The sequence below is a fragment of the Oncorhynchus mykiss genome, chromosome 21, assembly GCF_013265735.2.
Source record: "Oncorhynchus mykiss isolate Arlee chromosome 21, USDA_OmykA_1.1, whole genome shotgun sequence".
NCBI lineage: Eukaryota > Metazoa > Chordata > Actinopteri > Salmoniformes > Salmonidae > Oncorhynchus > Oncorhynchus mykiss.
In genome coordinates this window covers 7924899-7943584 of record NC_048585.1, presented here as the reverse complement: position 1 = coordinate 7943584, position 18686 = coordinate 7924899, and the positions used below count along the sequence as shown (strand labels likewise).

The window sequence follows — 18686 nt, the reverse complement described above, 5'->3', positions numbered from 1 at the left end:
TGCAAGTAGATCAATCTGTCATCTTGTATTTTATTATCTCTGGTTAACCTGAATCTCAAGGTTATTTTCCACAGTGACTTTGCCATGAATGAAAAGTAAACCCAAGACACTTCACCCTCTCAAACTTTACAATATTAAAGAGCCCATCCGGTCCAATTAAATTGATCACTCAACGGACAAATCACCCCCCCATGCCAAAATAATCATACTGGTCATAGACAGGAAGTGGAGGAAACCGATCCCTTGTCAAGTCAGTCTATGAAGACGGACATGCTCACTCGCAGTCAGACACTTCCCCATTGGCTCCTCCGCCAGCTCTCTGCCTGGTGATTGGCTCCTGGAGGGAGTGCCATGGCCAATGCCGTCACTAGCAGAGCGGTGCAGCCTTATCCCTTGATCACAGCGATGGGTCGTAGTTTGATGGCTTTCTTGCTGATTCCAGCATCGTGACACGTGTTGACGACATCACACACGTTTTTGTACGACTCCGGAGCCTAGAAATGGTAAGAAAATACTGTTAGCCTTTATAACACAATAGCCACGACCCCCCCCCCCCCCCACTGTAGCTATAGCATGACTAGTCTGGGTGAAGCCTACCCCTTCCACGACCCCCCCCCACTGTAGCTATAGCATGACTAGTCTGGGTGAAGCCTACCCCTTCCACGACCCCCCCACTGTAGCTATAGCATGACTAGTCTGGGTGAAGCCTACCCCTTCCATGACCCCCCCCCCCCCCCCACACACTGTAGCTATAGCATGACTAGTCTGGGTGAAGCCTACCCCTTCCACGACCCCCCCCCTGTAACTATAGCATGACTAGTCTGGGTGAAGCCTACCCCTTCCATGACCCCCCCCCCCCCCCCCCCCCCCCACACACTGTAGCTATAGCATGACTAGTCTGGGTGAAGCCTACCCCTTCCATGACCCCCCCCCCCCTGTAACTATAGCATGACAAGTCTGGGCGAAGCCTACCCCTTCCACGACCCCCCCCCCCCCCCCCACTCCCACTGTAGCTATAGCACGACTAGTCTGGGTGAAGCCTACCCCTTCCACGAACCCCCCACTGTAGCTATAGCATGACTAGTCTGGGTGAAGCCTACCCCCCCCCCCCCACTGTAGCTATAGCACGACTAGTCTGGGTGAAGCCTACCCCTTCCACGACCCCCCCACTGTAGCTATAGCATGACTAGTCTGGGTGAAGCCTACCCCCCCGCCTCCCCCCCCCCACTGTAGCTATAGCATGACTAGTCTGGGCGAAGCCTCCCCCCCCCACTGTAGCTATAGCATGACTAGTCTGGGTGAAGCCTACCCCTTCCACGACCCCCCCACTGTAGCTATAGCATGACTAGTCTGGGTGAAGCCTACCCCTTCCACGACCCCCCCACTGTAGCTATAGCACGACTAGTCTGGGTGAAGCCTACCCCTTCCACGACCCCCCCACTGTAGCTATAGCATGACTAGTTTGGGCGAAGTGAAGCCTACCCCTTCCATGACTAGTTTGGGCGAAGCCTACCCCTTCCATGACTAGTTTGGGCGAAGCGAAGCTTACCTCTTCCATGACTAGTTTGGGCGAAGCCACCCTGATGGCGATACCCTTGTCTGCCAGCTTATCCAACACGTCCTGGAAGTCGATATTCCTGCGGGATTTGGCCCGAGACAGAGCCCGACCCTGGAGACAAGAGTTCAATGTTGAGGAGTAGATAAAACATGTTCTTGATAATGAACAGATGGATGCAGTCCATCGTTACTACTTGTTATAGTATGGACATACCTAGGAGCACAGCGACAGAGAAGTGCAGTAAAGCGACAGAGAAGTGCAGTAAAGCGACAGAAGTGCAGTAAAGCGACAGAGGTGCAGTAAAGCGACAGAGGTGCAGTAAAGCGACAGAGGTGCAGTAAAGCGACAGAGGTGCAGTAAAGCGACAGAGGTGCAGTAAAGCGACAGAGGTGCAGTAAAGCCTTACCGCGCCGTGGCAGGTGGTGCCGAAGGTCTCTGTCATGCCCTGTTCCGTGCCCGTCAGGACGTAACTGCAGGTGCCCATCGTGCCCCCGATCAACACCGGCTGGCCTGTCAGCTGATTGGACCAGAAACAGGAAGCGTTTTAAAAACAGTCTGCATCAAAGTGGCACTACTTTAGGGCCAGAGACACATAGGGCTGTCAGATTGGCCCTAAAGCTGTGCCTAAAGTAGATAGTCTATAATGTTAAACCATAACTTCATTCTGTATTGATGTTGAGGGGGAGAGGGGGGGGTACCTGGTAGTCTACAGGGATGAGAGGGGGTACCTGGTAGTCTACAGGGATGAGGGAGGGAGGGGGGGGGGGGGGGGGTACCTGGTAGTCTACAGGGATGAGAGGGGGGGGGGGGGGTACCTGGTAGTCTACAGGGATGAGGGGGGGTACCTGATAGTCTACAGGGATGAGAGGGGGGGGACCTGATAGTCTACAGGGATGAGAGGGGGGGGACCTGATAGTCTACAGGGATGAGGGGGGGGGGACCTGATAGTCTACAGGGATGAGGGGGGGGGGACCTGGTAGTCTACAGGGATCAGAGGAGGTACCTGGTAGTCTACAGGGATGAGAGGGGGATGGGTACCTGGTAGTCTACAGGTGTGAGAGGGGGGTACCTGGTAGTCTACAGGGATGAGGGGGGGGTACCTGGTAGTCTACAGGGATGAGGGGGGGTACCTGGTAGTCTACAGGGATGAGAGGGGGTACCTGGTAGTCTACAGGGATCAGAGGAGGTACCTGGTAGTCTACAGGGATGAGAGGGGGATGGGTACCTGGTAGTCTACAGGTGTGAGAGGGGGGTACCTGGTAGTCTACAGGGATGAGAGGGGTACCTGGAAGTCTACAGGGATGAGAGGGGGTACCTGGTAGTCTACAGGGATGAGAGGGGGTACCTGGTAGTCTACAGGGATGAGAGGGGGGTACCTGGTAGTCTACAGGGATGAGAGGGGGTACCTGGTAGTCTACAGGGATGAGAGGGGGTACCTGGTAGTCTATAGGGATGAGATGGGGTACCTGGTAGTCTACAGGGATGAGAGGGGGTACCTGGTAGTCTACAGGGATGAGAGGTTGTACCTGGTAGTCTACAGGGATGAGGGGGTACCTGGTAGTCTACAGGGATGAGGGGGTACCTGGTAGTCTACAGGGATGAGAGGAGGTACCTGGTAGTCTACAGGGATGAGGGGGTACCTGGTAGTCTACAGGGATGAGGGGGTACCTGGTAGTCTACAGGGATGAGAGGAGGTACCTGGTAGTCTACAGGGATGAGAGGAGGTACCTGGTAGTCTACAGGGATGAGGGAGTACCTGGTAGTCTACAGGGATGAGGGGGTACCTGGTAGTCTACAGGGATGAGGGGGTACCTGGTAGTCTACAGGGATGAGAGGAGGTACCTGGTAGTCTACAGGGATGAGAGGGGGTACCTGGTAGTCTATAGGGATGAGATGGGGTACCTGGTAGTCTACAGGGATGAGAGGGGGTACCTGGTAGTCTACAGGGATGAGAGGGTGGTACCTGGTAGTCTACATGGATGAGGGAGTACCTGGTAGTCTACAGGGATGAGGGAGTACCTGGTAGTCTACAGGGATGAGAGGGGGGGGGGGGGGGTACCTGGTAGTCTACAGGGATGAGGGGGTACCTGGTAGTCTACAGGGATGAGAGGAGGTACCTGGTAGTCTACAGGGATGAGAGGAGGTACCTGGTAGTCTACAGGGATGAGGGAGTACCTGGTAGTCTACAGGGATGAGGGGGGGTACCTGGTAGTCTACAGGGATGAGAGGTACCTGGTAGTCTACAGGGATGAGGGGGTACCTGGTAGTCTACAGGGATGAGGGAGTACCTGATAGTCTACAGGGATGAGGGGGGGGGGGGGGGACCTGATAGTCTACAGGGATGAGGGGGGGGGACCTGGTAGTCTACAGGGATGAGGGGGGGGGGGTACCTGGTAGTCTACAGGGATGAGGGGGGGGGGGGGGGTACCTGGTAGTCTACAGGGATGAGGGGGGGGTACCTGGTAGTCTACAGGGATGAGAGGGGGTACCTGGTAGTCTACAGGGATCAGAGGAGGTACCTGGTAGTCTACATGGATGAGAGGGGGGGGGGGTACCTGATAGTCTACAGGGAAGAGGGGGGTACCTGGTAGTCTACAGGGATGAGAGGGGTACCTGGAAGTCTACAGGGATGAGAGGGGGTACCTGGTAGTCTACAGGGATGAGAGGGGGTACCTGGTAGTCTACAGGGATGAGAGGGGGGTACCTGGTAGTCTACAGGGATGAGAGGGGGTACCTGGTAGTCTACAGGGATGAGGGGGTACCTGGTAGTCTACAGGGATGAGGGGGTACCTGGTAGTCTACAGGGATGAGGAGGTACCTGGTAGTCTACAGGGATGAGGGAGTACCTGGTAGTCTACAGGGATGAGGGAGTACCTGGTAGTCTACAGGGATGAGGGGGTACCTGGTAGTCTACAGGGATGAGGGGGTACCTGGTAGTCTACAGGGATGAGAGGGGTACCTGGTAGTCTACAGGGATGAGAGGAGGTACCTGGTAGTCTACAGGGATGAGGGAGTACCTGGTAGTCTACAGGGATGAGGGGGTACCTGGTAGTCTACAGGGATGAGGGGGTACCTGGTAGTCTACAGGGATGAGAGGAGGTACCTGGTAGTCTACAGGGATGAGAGGGGGTACCTGGTAGTCTATAGGGATGAGATGGGGTACCTGGTAGTCTACATGGATGAGGGAGTACCTGGTAGTCTACAGGGATGAGGGGGGGTACCTGGTAGTCTACAGGGATGAGAGGAGGTACCTGATAGTCTACAGGGATGAGGGGGTACCTGGTAGTCTACAGGGATGAGGGAGTACCTGGTAGTCTACAGGGATGAGGGAGTACCTGGTAGTCTACAGGGATGAGGGAGTACCTGATAGTCTACAGGGATGAGGGGGGGGGGACCTGATAGTCTACAGGGATGAGGGGGGGGGACCTGATAGTCTACAGGGATGAGGGGGGGGTACCTGGTAGTCTACAGGTGTGAGAGGGGGGTACCTGGTAGTCTACAGGGATGAGGGGGGGGGTACCTGGTAGTCTACAGGGATGAGGGGGGGGGGTACCTGGTAGTCTACAGGGATGAAGGGGGGTACCTGGTAGTCTACAGGGATGAGAGGGGGTACCTGGTAGTCTACAGGGATCAGAGGAGGTACCTGGTAGTCTACATGGATGAGAGGGGGGGGGGGGTACCTGATAGTCTACAGGGAAGAGGGGGGTACCTGGTAGTCTACAGGGATGAGAGGGGTACCTGGAAGTCTACAGGGATGAGAGGGGGTACCTGGTAGTCTACAGGGATGAGAGGGGGTACCTGGTAGTCTACAGGGATGAGAGGGGGGTACCTGGTAGTCTACAGGGATGAGAGGGGGTACCTGGTAGTCTACAGGGATGAGAGGGGGTACCTGGTAGTCTATAGGGATGAGATGGGGTACCTGGTAGTCTACAGGGATGAGAGGGGGTACCTGGTAGTCTACAGGGATGAGAGGTTGTACCTGGTAGTCTACAGGGATGAGGGGGTACCTGGTAGTCTACAGGGATGAGGGGGTACCTGGTAGTCTACAGGGATGAGAGGAGGTACCTGGTAGTCTACAGGGATGAGGGGGTACCTGGTAGTCTACAGGGATGAGAGGAGGTACCTGGTAGTCTACAGGGATGAGGGAGTACCTGGTAGTCTACAGGGATGAGGGGGTACCTGGTAGTCTACAGGGATGAGGGGGTACCTGGTAGTCTACAGGGATGAGAGGAGGTACCTGGTAGTCTACAGGGATGAGAGGGGGTACCTGGTAGTCTATAGGGATGAGATGGGGTACCTGGTAGTCTACATGGATGAGGGAGTACCTGGTAGTCTACAGGGATGAGAGGGTGGTACCTGGTAGTCTACATGGATGAGAGGGTGGTACCTGGTAGTCTACAGGGATGAGGGAGTACCTGGTAGTCTACAGGGATGAGAGGGGTACCTGGTAGTCTACAGGGATGAGAGGAGGTACCTGGTAGTCTACAGGGATGAGGGAGTACCTGGTAGTCTACAGGGATGAGGGGGTACCTGGTAGTCTACAGGGATGATGGAGTACCTGGTAGTCTACAGGGATGAGAGGAGGTACCTGGTAGTCTACAGGGATGAGAGGAGGTACATGGTAGTCTACAGGGATGAGGGAGTACCTGGTAGTCTACAGGGATGAGGGAGTACCTGGTAGTCTACAGGGATGAGAGGAGGTACCTGGTAGTCTACAGGGATGAGAGGAGGTACCTGGTAGTCTACAGGGATGAGGGAGTACCTGGTAGTCTACAGGGATGAGGGGGTACCTGGTAGTCTACAGGGATGAGAGGAGGTACCTGGTAGTCTACAGGGATGAGGGAGTACCTGGTAGTCTACAGGGATGAGGGGGTGGTACCTGGTAGTCTACAGGGATGAGGGAGTACCTGGTAGTCTACAGGGATGAGAGGGGGTACCTGGTAGTCTACAGGGATGAGAGGGGGTACCTGGTAGTCTACAGGGATGAGGGAGGTACCCGGTAGTCTACAGGGATGAGGGAGTACCTGGTAGTCTACAGGGATGAGAGGAGGTACCCGGTAGTCTACAGGGATGAGGGAGTACCTGGTAGTCTACAGGGATGAGGGGGTACCTGGTAGTCTACAGGGATGAGAGGAGGTACCCGGTAGTCTACAGGGATGAGAGGGGGTACCTGGTAGTCTACAGGGATGAGGGAGTACCTGGTAGTCTACAGGGATGAGGGGGTACCTGGTAGTCTACAGGGATGAGAGGAGGTACCTGGTAGTCTACAGGGATGAGGGAGTACCTGGTAGTCTACAGGGATGAGGGAGTACCTGGTAGTCTACAGGGATGAGGGAGTACCTGGTAGTCTACAGGGATGAGAGGAGGTACCTGGTAGTCTACAGGGATGAGGGAGTACCTGGTAGTCTACAGGGATGAGGGGGTGGTACCTGGTAGTCTACAGGGATGAGGGAGTACCTGGTAGTCTACAGGGATGAGAGGGGGTACCTGGTAGTCTACAGGGATGAGGGAGGTACCCGGTAGTCTACAGGGATGAGGGAGTACCTGGTAGTCTACAGGGATGAGAGGAGGTACCCGGTAGTCTACAGGGATGAGGGAGTACCCGGTAGTCTACAGGGATGAGGGGGTACCTGGTAGTCTACAGGGATGAGGGGGTACCTGGTAGTCTACAGGGATGAGAGGAGGTACCTGGTAGTCTACAGGGATGAGGGAGTACCTGGTAGTCTACAGGGATGAGGGAGTACCTGGTAGTCTACAGGGATGAGGGAGTACCTGGTAGTCTACAGGGATGAGGGAGTACCTGGTAGTCTACAGGGATGAGGGGGGGGGGGTACCTGGTAGTCTACAGGGATGAGGGAGTACCTGGTAGTCTACAGGGATGAGGGAGTACCTGGTAGTCTACAGGGATGAGGGGGTACCTGGTAGTCTACAGGGATGAGGGAGTACCTGGTAGTCTACAGGGATGAGGGAGTACCTGGTAGTCTACAGGGATGAGAGGAGGTACCCGGTAGTCTACAGGGATGAGGGAGTACCTGGTAGTCTACAGGGATGAGAGGGGGTACCTGGTAGTCTACAGGGATGAGAGGGGGTACCTGGTAGTCTACAGGGATGAGGGAGTACCTGGTAGTCTACAGGGATGAGGGAGTACCTGGTAGTCTACAGGGATGAAGGAGTACCTGGTAGTCTACAGGGATGAGGGAGTACCTGGTAGTCTACAGGGATGAGGGAGTACCTGGTAGTCTACAGGGATGAGGGGGAGGTACCTGGTAGTCTACAGGGATGAGGGAGTACCTGGTAGTCTACAGGGATGAGGGGGAGGTACCTGGTAGTCTACAGGGATGGGGGGGGGGGGTACCTGGTAGTCTACAGGGATGAGGGAGTACCTGGTAGTCTACAGGGATGAGGGGGGGGGTACCTGGTAGTCTACAGGGATGAGGGAGTACCTGGTAGTCTACAGGGATGAGGGAGTACCTGGTAGTCTACAGGGATGAGGAGGTACCTGGTAGTCTACAGGGATGAGAGGGGGTACCTGGTAGTCTACAGGGATGAGGGGGGGTACCTGGTAGTCTACAGGGATGAGGGAGTACCTGGTAGTCTACAGGGATGAGGGGGTACCTGGTAGTCTACAGGGATGAGGGGGGGTACCTGGTAGTCTACAGGGATGAGGGAGTACCTGGTAGTCTACAGGGATGAGGGGGTACCTGGTAGTCTACAGGGATGAGGGGGTACCTGGTAGTCTACAGGGATGAGGGGGGGTACCTGGTAGTCTACAGGGATGAGGGAGTACCTGGTAGTCTACAGGGATGAGGGGGTACCTGGTAGTCTACAGGGATGAGAGGGGGTACCTGGTAGTCTACAGGGATGAGGGGGTACCTGGTAGTCTACAGGGATGAGGGAGTACCTGGTAGTCTACAGGGATGAGGGAGTACCTGGTAGTCTACAGGGATGAGGGAGTACCTGGTAGTCTACAGGGATGAGGGGGTACCTGGTAGTCTACAGGGATGAGGGAGTACCTGGTAGTCTACAGGGATGAGAGGGGGTACCTGGTAGTCTACAGGGATAAGAGGGGGTACCTGGTAGTCTACAGGGATGAGGGAGTACCTGGTAGTCTACAGGGATGAGGGGGTACCTGGTAGTCTACAGGGATGAGGGGGTACCTGGTAGTCTACAGGGATGAGGGGGTACCTGGTAGTCTACAGGGATGAGGGAGTACCTGGTAGTCTACAGGGATGAGAGGGGGTACCTGGTAGTCTACAGGGATGAGGGAGTACCTGGTAGTCTACAGGGATGAGGGAGTACCTGGTAGTCTACAGGGATGAGGGAGTACCTGGTAGTCTACAGGGATGAGGGGGTACCTGGTAGTCTACAGGGATGAGGGGGTACCTGGTAGTCTACAGGGATGAGGGAGTACCTGGTAGTCTACAGGGATGAGGGGGTACCTGGTAGTCTACAGGGATGAGAGGGAGTACCTGGTAGTCTACAGGGATGAGGGAGTACCTGGTAGTCTACAGGGATGAGGGGGTACCTGGTAGTCTACAGGGATGAGGGAGTACCTGGTAGTCTACAGGGATGAGGGGGTACCTGGTAGTCTACAGGGATGAGAGGGAGTACCTGGTAGTCTACAGGGATGAGGGGGTACCTGGTAGTCTACAGGGATGAGGGAGTACCTGGTAGTCTACAGGGATGAGGGGGTACCTGGTAGTCTACAGGGATGAGGGAGTACCTGGTAGTCTACAGGGATGAGGGGGTGGTGTGGAGGGAAGGCCCGGGTGGATCCCTTGCGATGCAGCAGTAGAGTCTTCTGTTTCCCATCTACCATGTGTTCCTCCACCTTGGCGATGTTATGAGACACGTCATAGATCACATGCATGTCCAGGTCATCAGGAGTGGTGGTGAACACCTTGGCAAACGCCTGGAGGAGACAGAGACGCGGAGAAGTCGCACTGGAGTGGTCAGTTACCTGTCTCAGGTGGGGTCAGTTAGGGTCAGTTACCCGTCTCAGGTGGGGTCAGTTACCCGTCTCAGGTGGGGTCAGTTACCTGTCTCAGGTGGGGTCAGTTAGGGTCAGTTACCCGTCTCAGGCGGGGTCAGTTACCTGTCTCAGGTGGGGTCAGTTAGGGTCAGTTACCCGTCTCAGGTGTGGTCAGTTACCCGTCTCAGGTGGGGTCAGTTAGGGTCAGTTACCCGTCTCAGGTGGGGTCAGTTACCTGTCTCAGGTAGGGTCAGTTACCTGTCTCAGGTAGGGTCAGTTACCTGTCTCAGGTAGGGTCAGTTACCTGTCTCAGGTGGGGTCAGTTAGGGTCAGTTACCCGTCTCAGGTGGGGTCAGTTACCCGTCTCAGGTGGGGTCAGTTACCCGTCTCAGGTGGGGTCAGTTACCCGTCTCAGGTGGGGTCAGTTACCCGTCTCAGGTGGGGTCAGTTACCCGTCTCAGGTGGGGTCAGTTACCCGTCTCAAGTGGGGTGAGTTGGGGTCAGTTACCCGTCTCAGGTGGGGTCAGTTGGGGTCAGTTACCCGTCTCAGGTGGGGTCAGTTACCCATCTCAGGTGGGGTCAGTTACCCGTCTCAGGTGGGGTCAGTTACCCGTCTCAGGTGGGGTCAGTTACCCGTCTCAGGTGGGGTCAGTTACCCGTCTCAAGTGGGGTCAGTTACCCGTCTCAAGTGCGGTCAGTTAGGGTCAATTACCTGTCTCAGGTAGGGTCAGTTACCTGTCTCAGGTAGGGTCAGTTACCTGTCTCAGGTAGGGTCAGTTACCCGTCTCAGGTGGGGTCAGTTACCCGTCTCAAGTGGGGTGAGTTGGGGTCAGTTACCCGTCTCAGGTGGGGTCAGTTGGGGTCAGTTACCCGTCTCAGGTGGGGTCAGTTACCCGTCTCAGGTGGGGTCAGTTACCCGTCTCAGGTGGGGTCAGTTACCCGTCTCAGGTGGGGTCAGTTACACGTCTCAGGTGGGGTCAGTTACACGTCTCAAGTGGGGTCAGTTACCCGTCTCAAGTGCGGTCAGTTAGGGTCAATTACCTGTCTCAGGTAGGGTCAGTTACCTGTCTCAGGTAGGGTCAGTTACCTGTCTCAGGTAGGGTCAGTTACCTGTCTCAGGTAGGGTCAGTTACCTGTCTCAGGTAGGGTCAGTTACCTGTCTCAGGTAGGGTCAGTTACCTGTCTCAGGTAGGGTCAGTTACCTGTCTCAGGTAGGGTCAGTTCCCTTGTTCAGGTAGGGTCAGCTACCTGTCTCAGGTAGGGTCAGTTACCTGTCTCAGGTAGGGTCAGTTACCCGTCTCAGGTAGGGTCAGTTACCCGTCTCAGGTAGGGTCAGTTACCCGTCTCAGGTAGGGTCAGTTACCCGTCTCAGGTAGGGTCAGTTACCCGTCTCAGGTAGGGTCAGTTACCCGTCTCAGGTAGGGTCAGTTACCCGTCTCAGGTAGGGTCAGTTACCCGTCTCAGGTAGGGTCAGTTACCCGTCTCAGGTAGGGTCAGTTACCCGTCTCAGGTAGGGTCAGTTACCCGTCTCAGGTAGGGTCAGTTACCCGTCTCAGGTAGGGTCAGTTACCCGTCTCAGGTAGGGTCAGTTACCCGTCTCAGGTAGGGTCAGTTACCTGTCTCAGGTAGGGTCAGTTACCTGTCTCAGGTAGGGTCAGATACCTGTCGTGTGAGGAAGGTCATAGAGGAACGGTTGACCCAGGCATAGTTGCCGGCGGCGGCCATTCCTTTCAGGTAGTCTTGTCCCTCCTCTGAAAAGATACGGGCGCACGCCAGCTGACGATCGTTCACCTGGATCTTGTCTCGCTTCATCGCCTTCTCCATGGCAACCAGGGCATCTACCAGAACATATACAGTACCAGTCAAAAGTTGGGACACCCACTAATTATTCAAGGGTTGTTCTTCAGTGGCTTCAGGAAGTATTCAGACCCCTTGACTTTTTCCACATTTTGTTACGTGACAAACTTAATCTAAAATGGATTCAATTGTCCCCCCACAATCTGTGCACAATGCCCCATAATGACAAAGTAAAAAGGTTTTTGCTAATTTATAAAAAAAACAATATCACATTTACCTAAGTATTCAGACCCTTAATTCAGTACTTTGTTGCAGCACCTTAGGCAGTAATTACAAGCTCGAGTCTTCTTGGGTATGACCCTACAAGCTTGGCACACCTGTATTTGGGGAGTTTATCCCATTCTTCTCTGCAGATCCTCTCAAGCTCTGTCAGGTTGGATGGGGAGCATCGCTGCACAGCTATTTTCAGGTCTCTCCAGAGATGTTTGATCAGGTTCAAGTCTGGGCTCCGGCTGGGCCACTCAAGGACATTCAGAGACTTGTCCTAAAGCCACTCCTGTGTTGTCTTGGCTGTGCGCTTAGGGTCGTTGTCCTGTTGGAAGGTGAACCTTTGCCCCCCCCCACCAGTCTGAGGTCCTGAGCAGGTTTTCATCAAGGATCTCTCTGTAATTTGTTCTGTTCATCTTTCCCTCGATCCTGACTAGTCTCCCAGGCCCTGCAGCTGAAAAACATCCCCACAGCATGATGCAGCCACCACCATGCTTCACCGTAGGGATGGTGCCAGGTTTCCTCCAGACGTGATGCTTGGCATCCAGGCCAAGAGTCCAATCTTGGTTTCATCAGACCAGAGAATCTTGTTTTCTTGTTTGAGTCCTTTAGGTGCCTTCAGGAAAACTCATAGGGGGCTGTCATGTGTCTTTTTACTGAGGAGTGGCTTCCATCTGGCCACTCTACCATAAAGGTCTGATTGGTGGGGTTCTGCAGAGATGGTTGTCCTTCTGGAAGGTTGTCCCATCTCCACAGAGGAACTCTGGAGCTCTGCCAGAGTGACCATCGGGTTCTTGGTCACCTCCCTGACCAAGGCCCATCTCCCCCGATTGCTCAGTTTGGCCAGGTGACCAGCTCTATGAAGAGTCTTGGTCGTTCCAAACTTCTTCCATTTAAGAATGATGGAGGCCACTGTGTTCTTGGAGACATTCAACACTGCAGAAATGTTTTGGTACCCTTCCCCAGATCTGTGCCTCGACACAATTCTGTCTCGGAGCTCTACGGACAATTCCTTCGACCTCATGGCTTGGTTTTTGCTCTGACATGCACTGTCAACTGTGGGACCTTATATATAGACAGGTGTGTGCCTTTCCAAATCATGTCCGATCAATGTCATTTATGACAGGTGGACTCCAATCAAATTGTAGAAACATTTCAAGGATGATCAATGGAAACAGGATGCACCCGAGCTCAATGGAAACAGGAAGCACCTGAGCTCAATGGAAACAGGATGCACCTGAGGTCAATGGAAACAGGATGCACCTGAGGTCAATGGAAACAGGAGGGACCTGAGGTCAATGGAAACAGGATGCACCTGAGCTCAATTTCAAGTCTCACAGCAAAGGGTCTGAATACTTATGTAAGGCATCCGTTTTTCTAATAAACCGTTTTCCATTATGGGGTAGTGTATTTATGTGTATTTATTTTATCAATTTTTTTCCCTCAATGTATATTTGTACCTTTATTTAACCAGGTAAGTAATTGAAAAACACACCATTTACAACAACAACCTGACCAAGACAAGAACCAATACACCTTGCAGCAACGCAGACAGGAGACCACGTTACAGACAATTCTTTAAAACGAAACAAAAATGCATATTTCCAACATGGGTAGAGAGTCCTACCTGTCGCCACCTGGTGGCCCAGCCCCCTGCTGCCACTGTGGATCATCACACACACCTGGCCCTTGTGGTCGATGCCCATCTTCTTAGCAGCATAGTCATTATAGATCTCATCCACCACCTGGATCTCAGCGTAGTGGTTCCCTGCCCCCAGAGTACCCAGCTGGAATAAGGACAGGTCATTATAGATCTCATCTACCACCTGGATCTCAGCGTAGTGGTTCCCTGCCCCCAGAGTACCCAGCTGGAATAAGGACAGGTCATTATAGATCTCATCTACCACCTGGATCTCAGCGTAGTGGTTCCCTGCCCCCAGAGTACCCAGCTGGAATAAGGACAGGTCATTATAGATCTCAGCCCCCAGAGTACCCAGCTGGAATAAGGACAGGTCATTATAGATCTCATCATAGTGGTTCCCTGCCCCCAGAGTACCCAGCTGGAATAAGGACAGGTCATTATAGATCTCATCATAGTGGTTCCCTGCCCCCAGAGTACCCAGCTGGAATAAGGACAGGTCATTATAGATCTCATCATAGTGGTTCCCTGCCCCCAGAGTACCCAGCTGGAATAAGGACAGGTCATTATAGATCTCATCATAGTGGTTCCCTGCCCCCAGAGTACCCAGCTGGAATAAGGACAGGTCATTATAGATCTCATCATAGTGGTTCCCTGCCCCCAGAGTACCCAGCTGGAATAAGGACAGGTCATTATAGGTTAGGGAGTGGCGTTACCTGAGGCAGGCCACTCTTCTTGGCCTGGGAGGAGACCTTGTTGGGGGTCAGGGGTCACTTAGGGAGTGGCGTTACCTGAGGCAGGCCACTCTTCTTGGCCTGGGAGGAGACCTTGTTGGGGGTCAGGGGTCAGGGTTAGTTAGGGAGTGGTGTTACCTGAGGCAGGCCTCTCTTCTTGGCCTTGGAGGAGACCTTGTTGGGGTCGGCCTGCAGCATCCTGCCATACTCCTCACAGTGCTCCTTATCCTCTGCCCAGGCATAGCCTTCTCTCAGGGACCAGTCCACTCCCATCTCTAGAGCCTCCTCTAGATCCCTGTAACAGACACCAGGTTATCAGTCTATAGACAGCCTTCTCTCAGGGACCTGTCCCCTCCCATCTCTAGAGCCTCCTCTAGATCCCTGTAACATACACCAGGTTATCAGTCTCTACGTAGCCTTCTCTTAGGGACCAGTCCCCTCCCATCTCTAGAGCCTCCTCTAGATCCCAGTAACAGACAGCCTTCTCTCAGGGACAAGTCCACTCCCATCTCTAGAGCCTCCTCTAGATCCCTGTAACATACACCAGGTTATCAGTCTCTACGTAGCCTTCTCTTAGGGACCAGTCCACTCCCATCTCTAGAGCCTCCTCTAGATGCCTGTAACAGACAGAGCTTGAGAGGATCTGCAGAGAAGAACAGGAGAAAATCCCCAAATACAAGCTTGTAGCAACAATTTATAAACCTGTTCTTGCTTGGTCATTATGGAGTATTGTGTGTAGATTGATGAAAGGAAAAAAACAATTTCATCCATTTTTAGAAAAAGGCTGTAAAAGTAACAAAATGTGTAAAAAGTCAAGGGGTCTGAATATTTTCCGATGGCCCTAACCTTAACCCCTAACCCTCTAACCCTAACCCTAACCCTAACCCCTAACCCTAACCCCTAACCTTAACCCTCTAACCCTAACCCTCTAACCCTAACCCCTAACCTTAACCCCTAACCCTAACCCCTAACCCCTAACCCTGACCTTAACCCTGCTCTATCCAAAGGGATTGGGTTAATGTTGTATTGGTGTCTGCGGACAGCAGGGTATTGGTGTCTGTAGACAGCAGGTTATTGGTGTCTGTAGACAGCAGGGTATTGGTGTATTGGTGCCTGTAGACAGCAGGGTATTGGTGTATTGGTGTCTGCAGACAGCAGGGTATTGGTGTATTGGTGTCTGTAGACAGCAGGGTATTGGTGTATTGGTGTCTGTAGACAGCAGGGTATTGGTGTATTGGTGTCTGCAGACAGCAGGGTATTGGTGTCTGTAGACAGCAGGGTATTGGTGTCTGTAGACAGCAGGGTATTGGTGTATTGGTGCCTGCAGACAGCAGGGTATTGGTGTATTGGTGCCTGTAGACAGCAGGGTATTGGTGTCTGTAGACAGCAGGGTATTGGTGTCTGTAGACAGCAGGGTATTGGTGTATTGGTGCCTGTAGACAGCAGGGTATTGGTGTATTGGTGCCTGTAGACAGCAGGGTATTGGTGTATTGGTGCCTGCAGACAGCAGGGTATTGGTGCCTGCAGACAGCAGGGTATTGGTGCCTGCAGACAGCAGGGTATTGGTGCCTGTAGACAGCAGGGTATTGGTGTATTGGTGTCTGTAGACAGCAGGGTATTGGTGTCTGTAGACAGCAGGGTATTGGTGCCTGTAGACAGCAGGGTATTGGTGCCTGTAGACAGCAGGGTATTGGTGCCTGTAGACAGCAGGGTATTGGTGTCTGTAGACAGCAGGGTATTGGTGCCTGTAGACAGCAGGGTATTGGTGTCTGTAGACAGCAGGGTATTGGTGCCTGTAGACAGCAGGGTATTGGTGTCTGTAGACAGCAGGGTATTGGTGTCTGTAGACAGCAGGGTATTGGTGTCTGTAGACAGCAGGATATTGGTGCCTGTAGACAGCAGGGTATTGGTGTCTGTAGACAGCAGGGTATTGGTGTCTGTAGACAGCAGAGTATTGGTGTCTGTAGACAGCAGGGTATTGGTGTCTGTAGACAGCAGAGTATTGGTGTCTGTAGACAGCAGGGTATTGGTGTATTGGTGTCTGTAGACAGCAGGGTATTGGTGTATTGGTGTCTGTAGACAGCAGGGTATTGGTGTCTGTAGACAGCAGGGTATTGGTGTCTGTAGACAGCAGGGTATTGGTGTATTGGTGTCTGTAGACAGCAGGGTATTGGTGTATTGGTGTCTGTAGACAGCAGGGTATTGGTGTATTGGTGTCTGTAGACAGCAGGGTATTGGTGCAGCAGGGTATTGGTGTCTGTAGACAGCAGGGTATTGGTGCCTGTAGACAGCAGGGTATTGGTGTCTGTAGACAGCAGGGTATTGGTGCCTGTAGACAGCAGGGTATTGGTGTCTGTAGACAGCAGGGTATTGGTGTATTGGTGTCTGTAGACAGCAGGGTATTGGTGTCTGCAGACAGCAGGGTATTGGTGTATTGGTGTCTGTAGACAGCAGGGTATTGGTGTATTGGTGTCTGTAGACAGCAGGGTATTGGTGTCTGTAGACAGCAGGGTATTGGTGTATTGGTGTCTGTAGACAGCAGGGTATTGGTGTATTGGTGTCTGTAGACAGCAGGGTATTGGTGTCTGTAGACAGCAGGGTATTGGTGTATTGGTGTCTGTAGACAGCAGGGTATTGGTGTATTGGTGTCTGTAGACAGCAGGGTATTGGTGCCTGTAGACAGCAGGGTATTGGTGCCTGTAGACAGCAGGGTATTGGTGCCTGTAGACAGCAGGGTATTGGTGTATTGGTGTCTGTAGACAGCAGGGTATTGGTGTATTGGTGTCTGTAGACAGCAGGGTATTGGTGCCTGTAGACAGCAGGGTATTGGTGCCTGTAGACAGCAGGGTATTGGTGCCTGTAGACAGCAGGGTATTGGTGTATTGGTGTCTGTAGACAGCAGGGTATTGGTGTATTGGTGCCTGTAGACAGCAGGGTATTGGTGTATTGGTGTCTGTAGACAGCAGGGTATTGGTGTCTGTAGACAGCAGGGTATTGGTGTATTGGTGTCTGTAGACAGCAGGGTATTGGTGCCTGTAGACAGCAGGGTATTGGTGCCTGTAGACAGCAGGGTATTGGTGCCTGTAGACAGCAGGGTATTGGTGCCTGTAGACAGCAGGGTATTGGTGTATTGGTGTCTGTAGACAGCAGGGTATTGGTGTCTGTAGACAGCAGGGTATTGGTGTATTGGTGCCTGTAGACAGCAGGGTATTGGTGTATTGGTGCCTGTAGACAGCAGGGTATTGGTGTATTGGTGTCTGTAGACAGCAGGGTATTGGTGTATTGGTGCAGCAGGGTATTGGCGCCTCCTTACTTGGCGGTCATAGGGATGACTCCCTTGGAGCCGACTCCTACAGGGATGTGGTCAAACAGGGCCTGAGCCAGCTGCTCCTTGACAGGCTGGACGTCTCCCTCGTCTAGGTTGGTCCTTAGTAGACGCACTCCACAGTTAATATCAAACCCCACACCACCTAGCTCACACACACACACACACACACACACACACGGTTAATGTCAAAACCCACACCAGAGATTAGACAGGAGAGCCTGTTGGACTGTGTGTATCCTCTGTACCTGGGGATACGACTGCGTTGGGGTCGCTCATGTCGAAGGCAGCCATGTTTCCGATGGCGAACCCATACCCCGAGTGGCAGTCTGGCAGGCCGATGGACCTCTGAGGGGGAGAGGGAGAGGTTTGGGGACACTATTAGGCCTTGTTTCCTGGACACAGGTTAAGAGAAATCCTGGACTGACAAGCAAACTCATTGAAAGTGCTTGTTAGTCTGTGACAAGGCTAAATATGTGTCTGGGGGAAACCGGTGAGATATTACAGAGGTGTCAATATGTCAGTTTATAGCTGGTTAGATAACGGCTGTCAGCGTCATCTCCACTGACTTGTGTTAAGGACTGATCCGGACCGGACATCTACTTACATGGACTATACCCGGCAGAGCTGCAACGTTTCCAATCTGTTTCATGGCAGGGAGAAACCCGCCAAAACCTGACGACAACAACGACAACAACAACAACCAAATCAGTCAAATCAACGAGGAAAACAATACAGGAGCGGGCTTGTCTGTTAACATGGCATCATGTGTTGTTGTTGTTGTTGTCTACCTCCTCCTTTACACGCGTTACGCAGCTCCTCAAACATCAGCTTCTCCAGGGACTCGTTGACGTAAAACACCCCTTCCACCTGGAATCAAAGGGGAAGGATTTGATGAGCTGTCAAGTCCATAAGCCATATTAGGTTAGCTAAATTAGGTAGCTACTATGCTCTTACACCTTATCTACATACAAAAGACAACAGCAACAATAACAGAGTCAAGCTGGATAGTAACAAGCCACGTCTGAAGCTATCAAACTACGGACATGTGCTAACGTTAATTCATTCCATTTAAGTTCGTTTTAGCTAATCACCTGCATATTTGGGACGAAACCTTTCTTGATTCGCCAGCAGTTCTTGTCAATCTTGTCCAAATATTGTAACTCGTCATTGTACGATCGACTCATGATATGATTATGTAGCTAGCTGTTTATTTCACTTATATTTCAGCAGTGTCTGATTCTGTTCTGAACCAACAAACTACAACTACGGCAACTCAGAGGCGTCCGTACAAAACGCGTTTTTGGAAAACTGAATAATGACGCAGCTGTAAATGTTTTTAAATGTATCGCGTTTATTTTTTAATGGATTGAAACATTGATCTTGGATAACAC

General features: G+C 52.8%; 1 protein-coding gene across 3 annotated transcripts; it reads right to left on the bottom strand.

The window, feature by feature from the left end:
• yt6j (UPF0027 protein F16A11.2) lies at nucleotides 1–18569 on the bottom strand. 3 transcript variants are annotated; one of them, XM_036956483.1, is made up of 13 exons: nucleotides 18387–18569; nucleotides 18084–18162; nucleotides 17900–17967; nucleotides 17541–17640; nucleotides 17281–17437; nucleotides 14106–14262; nucleotides 13502–13543; nucleotides 13222–13381; nucleotides 11193–11368; nucleotides 9282–9470; nucleotides 1965–2075; nucleotides 1550–1669; nucleotides 1–494 (listed from the first exon to the last, which is right to left on the bottom strand). In XM_036956483.1, exons 1-13 carry the CDS (start codon nucleotides 18477–18479, stop codon nucleotides 387–389), a joined length of 1560 nt encoding a protein of 519 aa, XP_036812378.1. In that variant the 5' UTR covers nucleotides 18480–18569; the 3' UTR covers nucleotides 1–386.
• Between the last annotated feature and the right edge of the window lie 117 nt (nucleotides 18570–18686).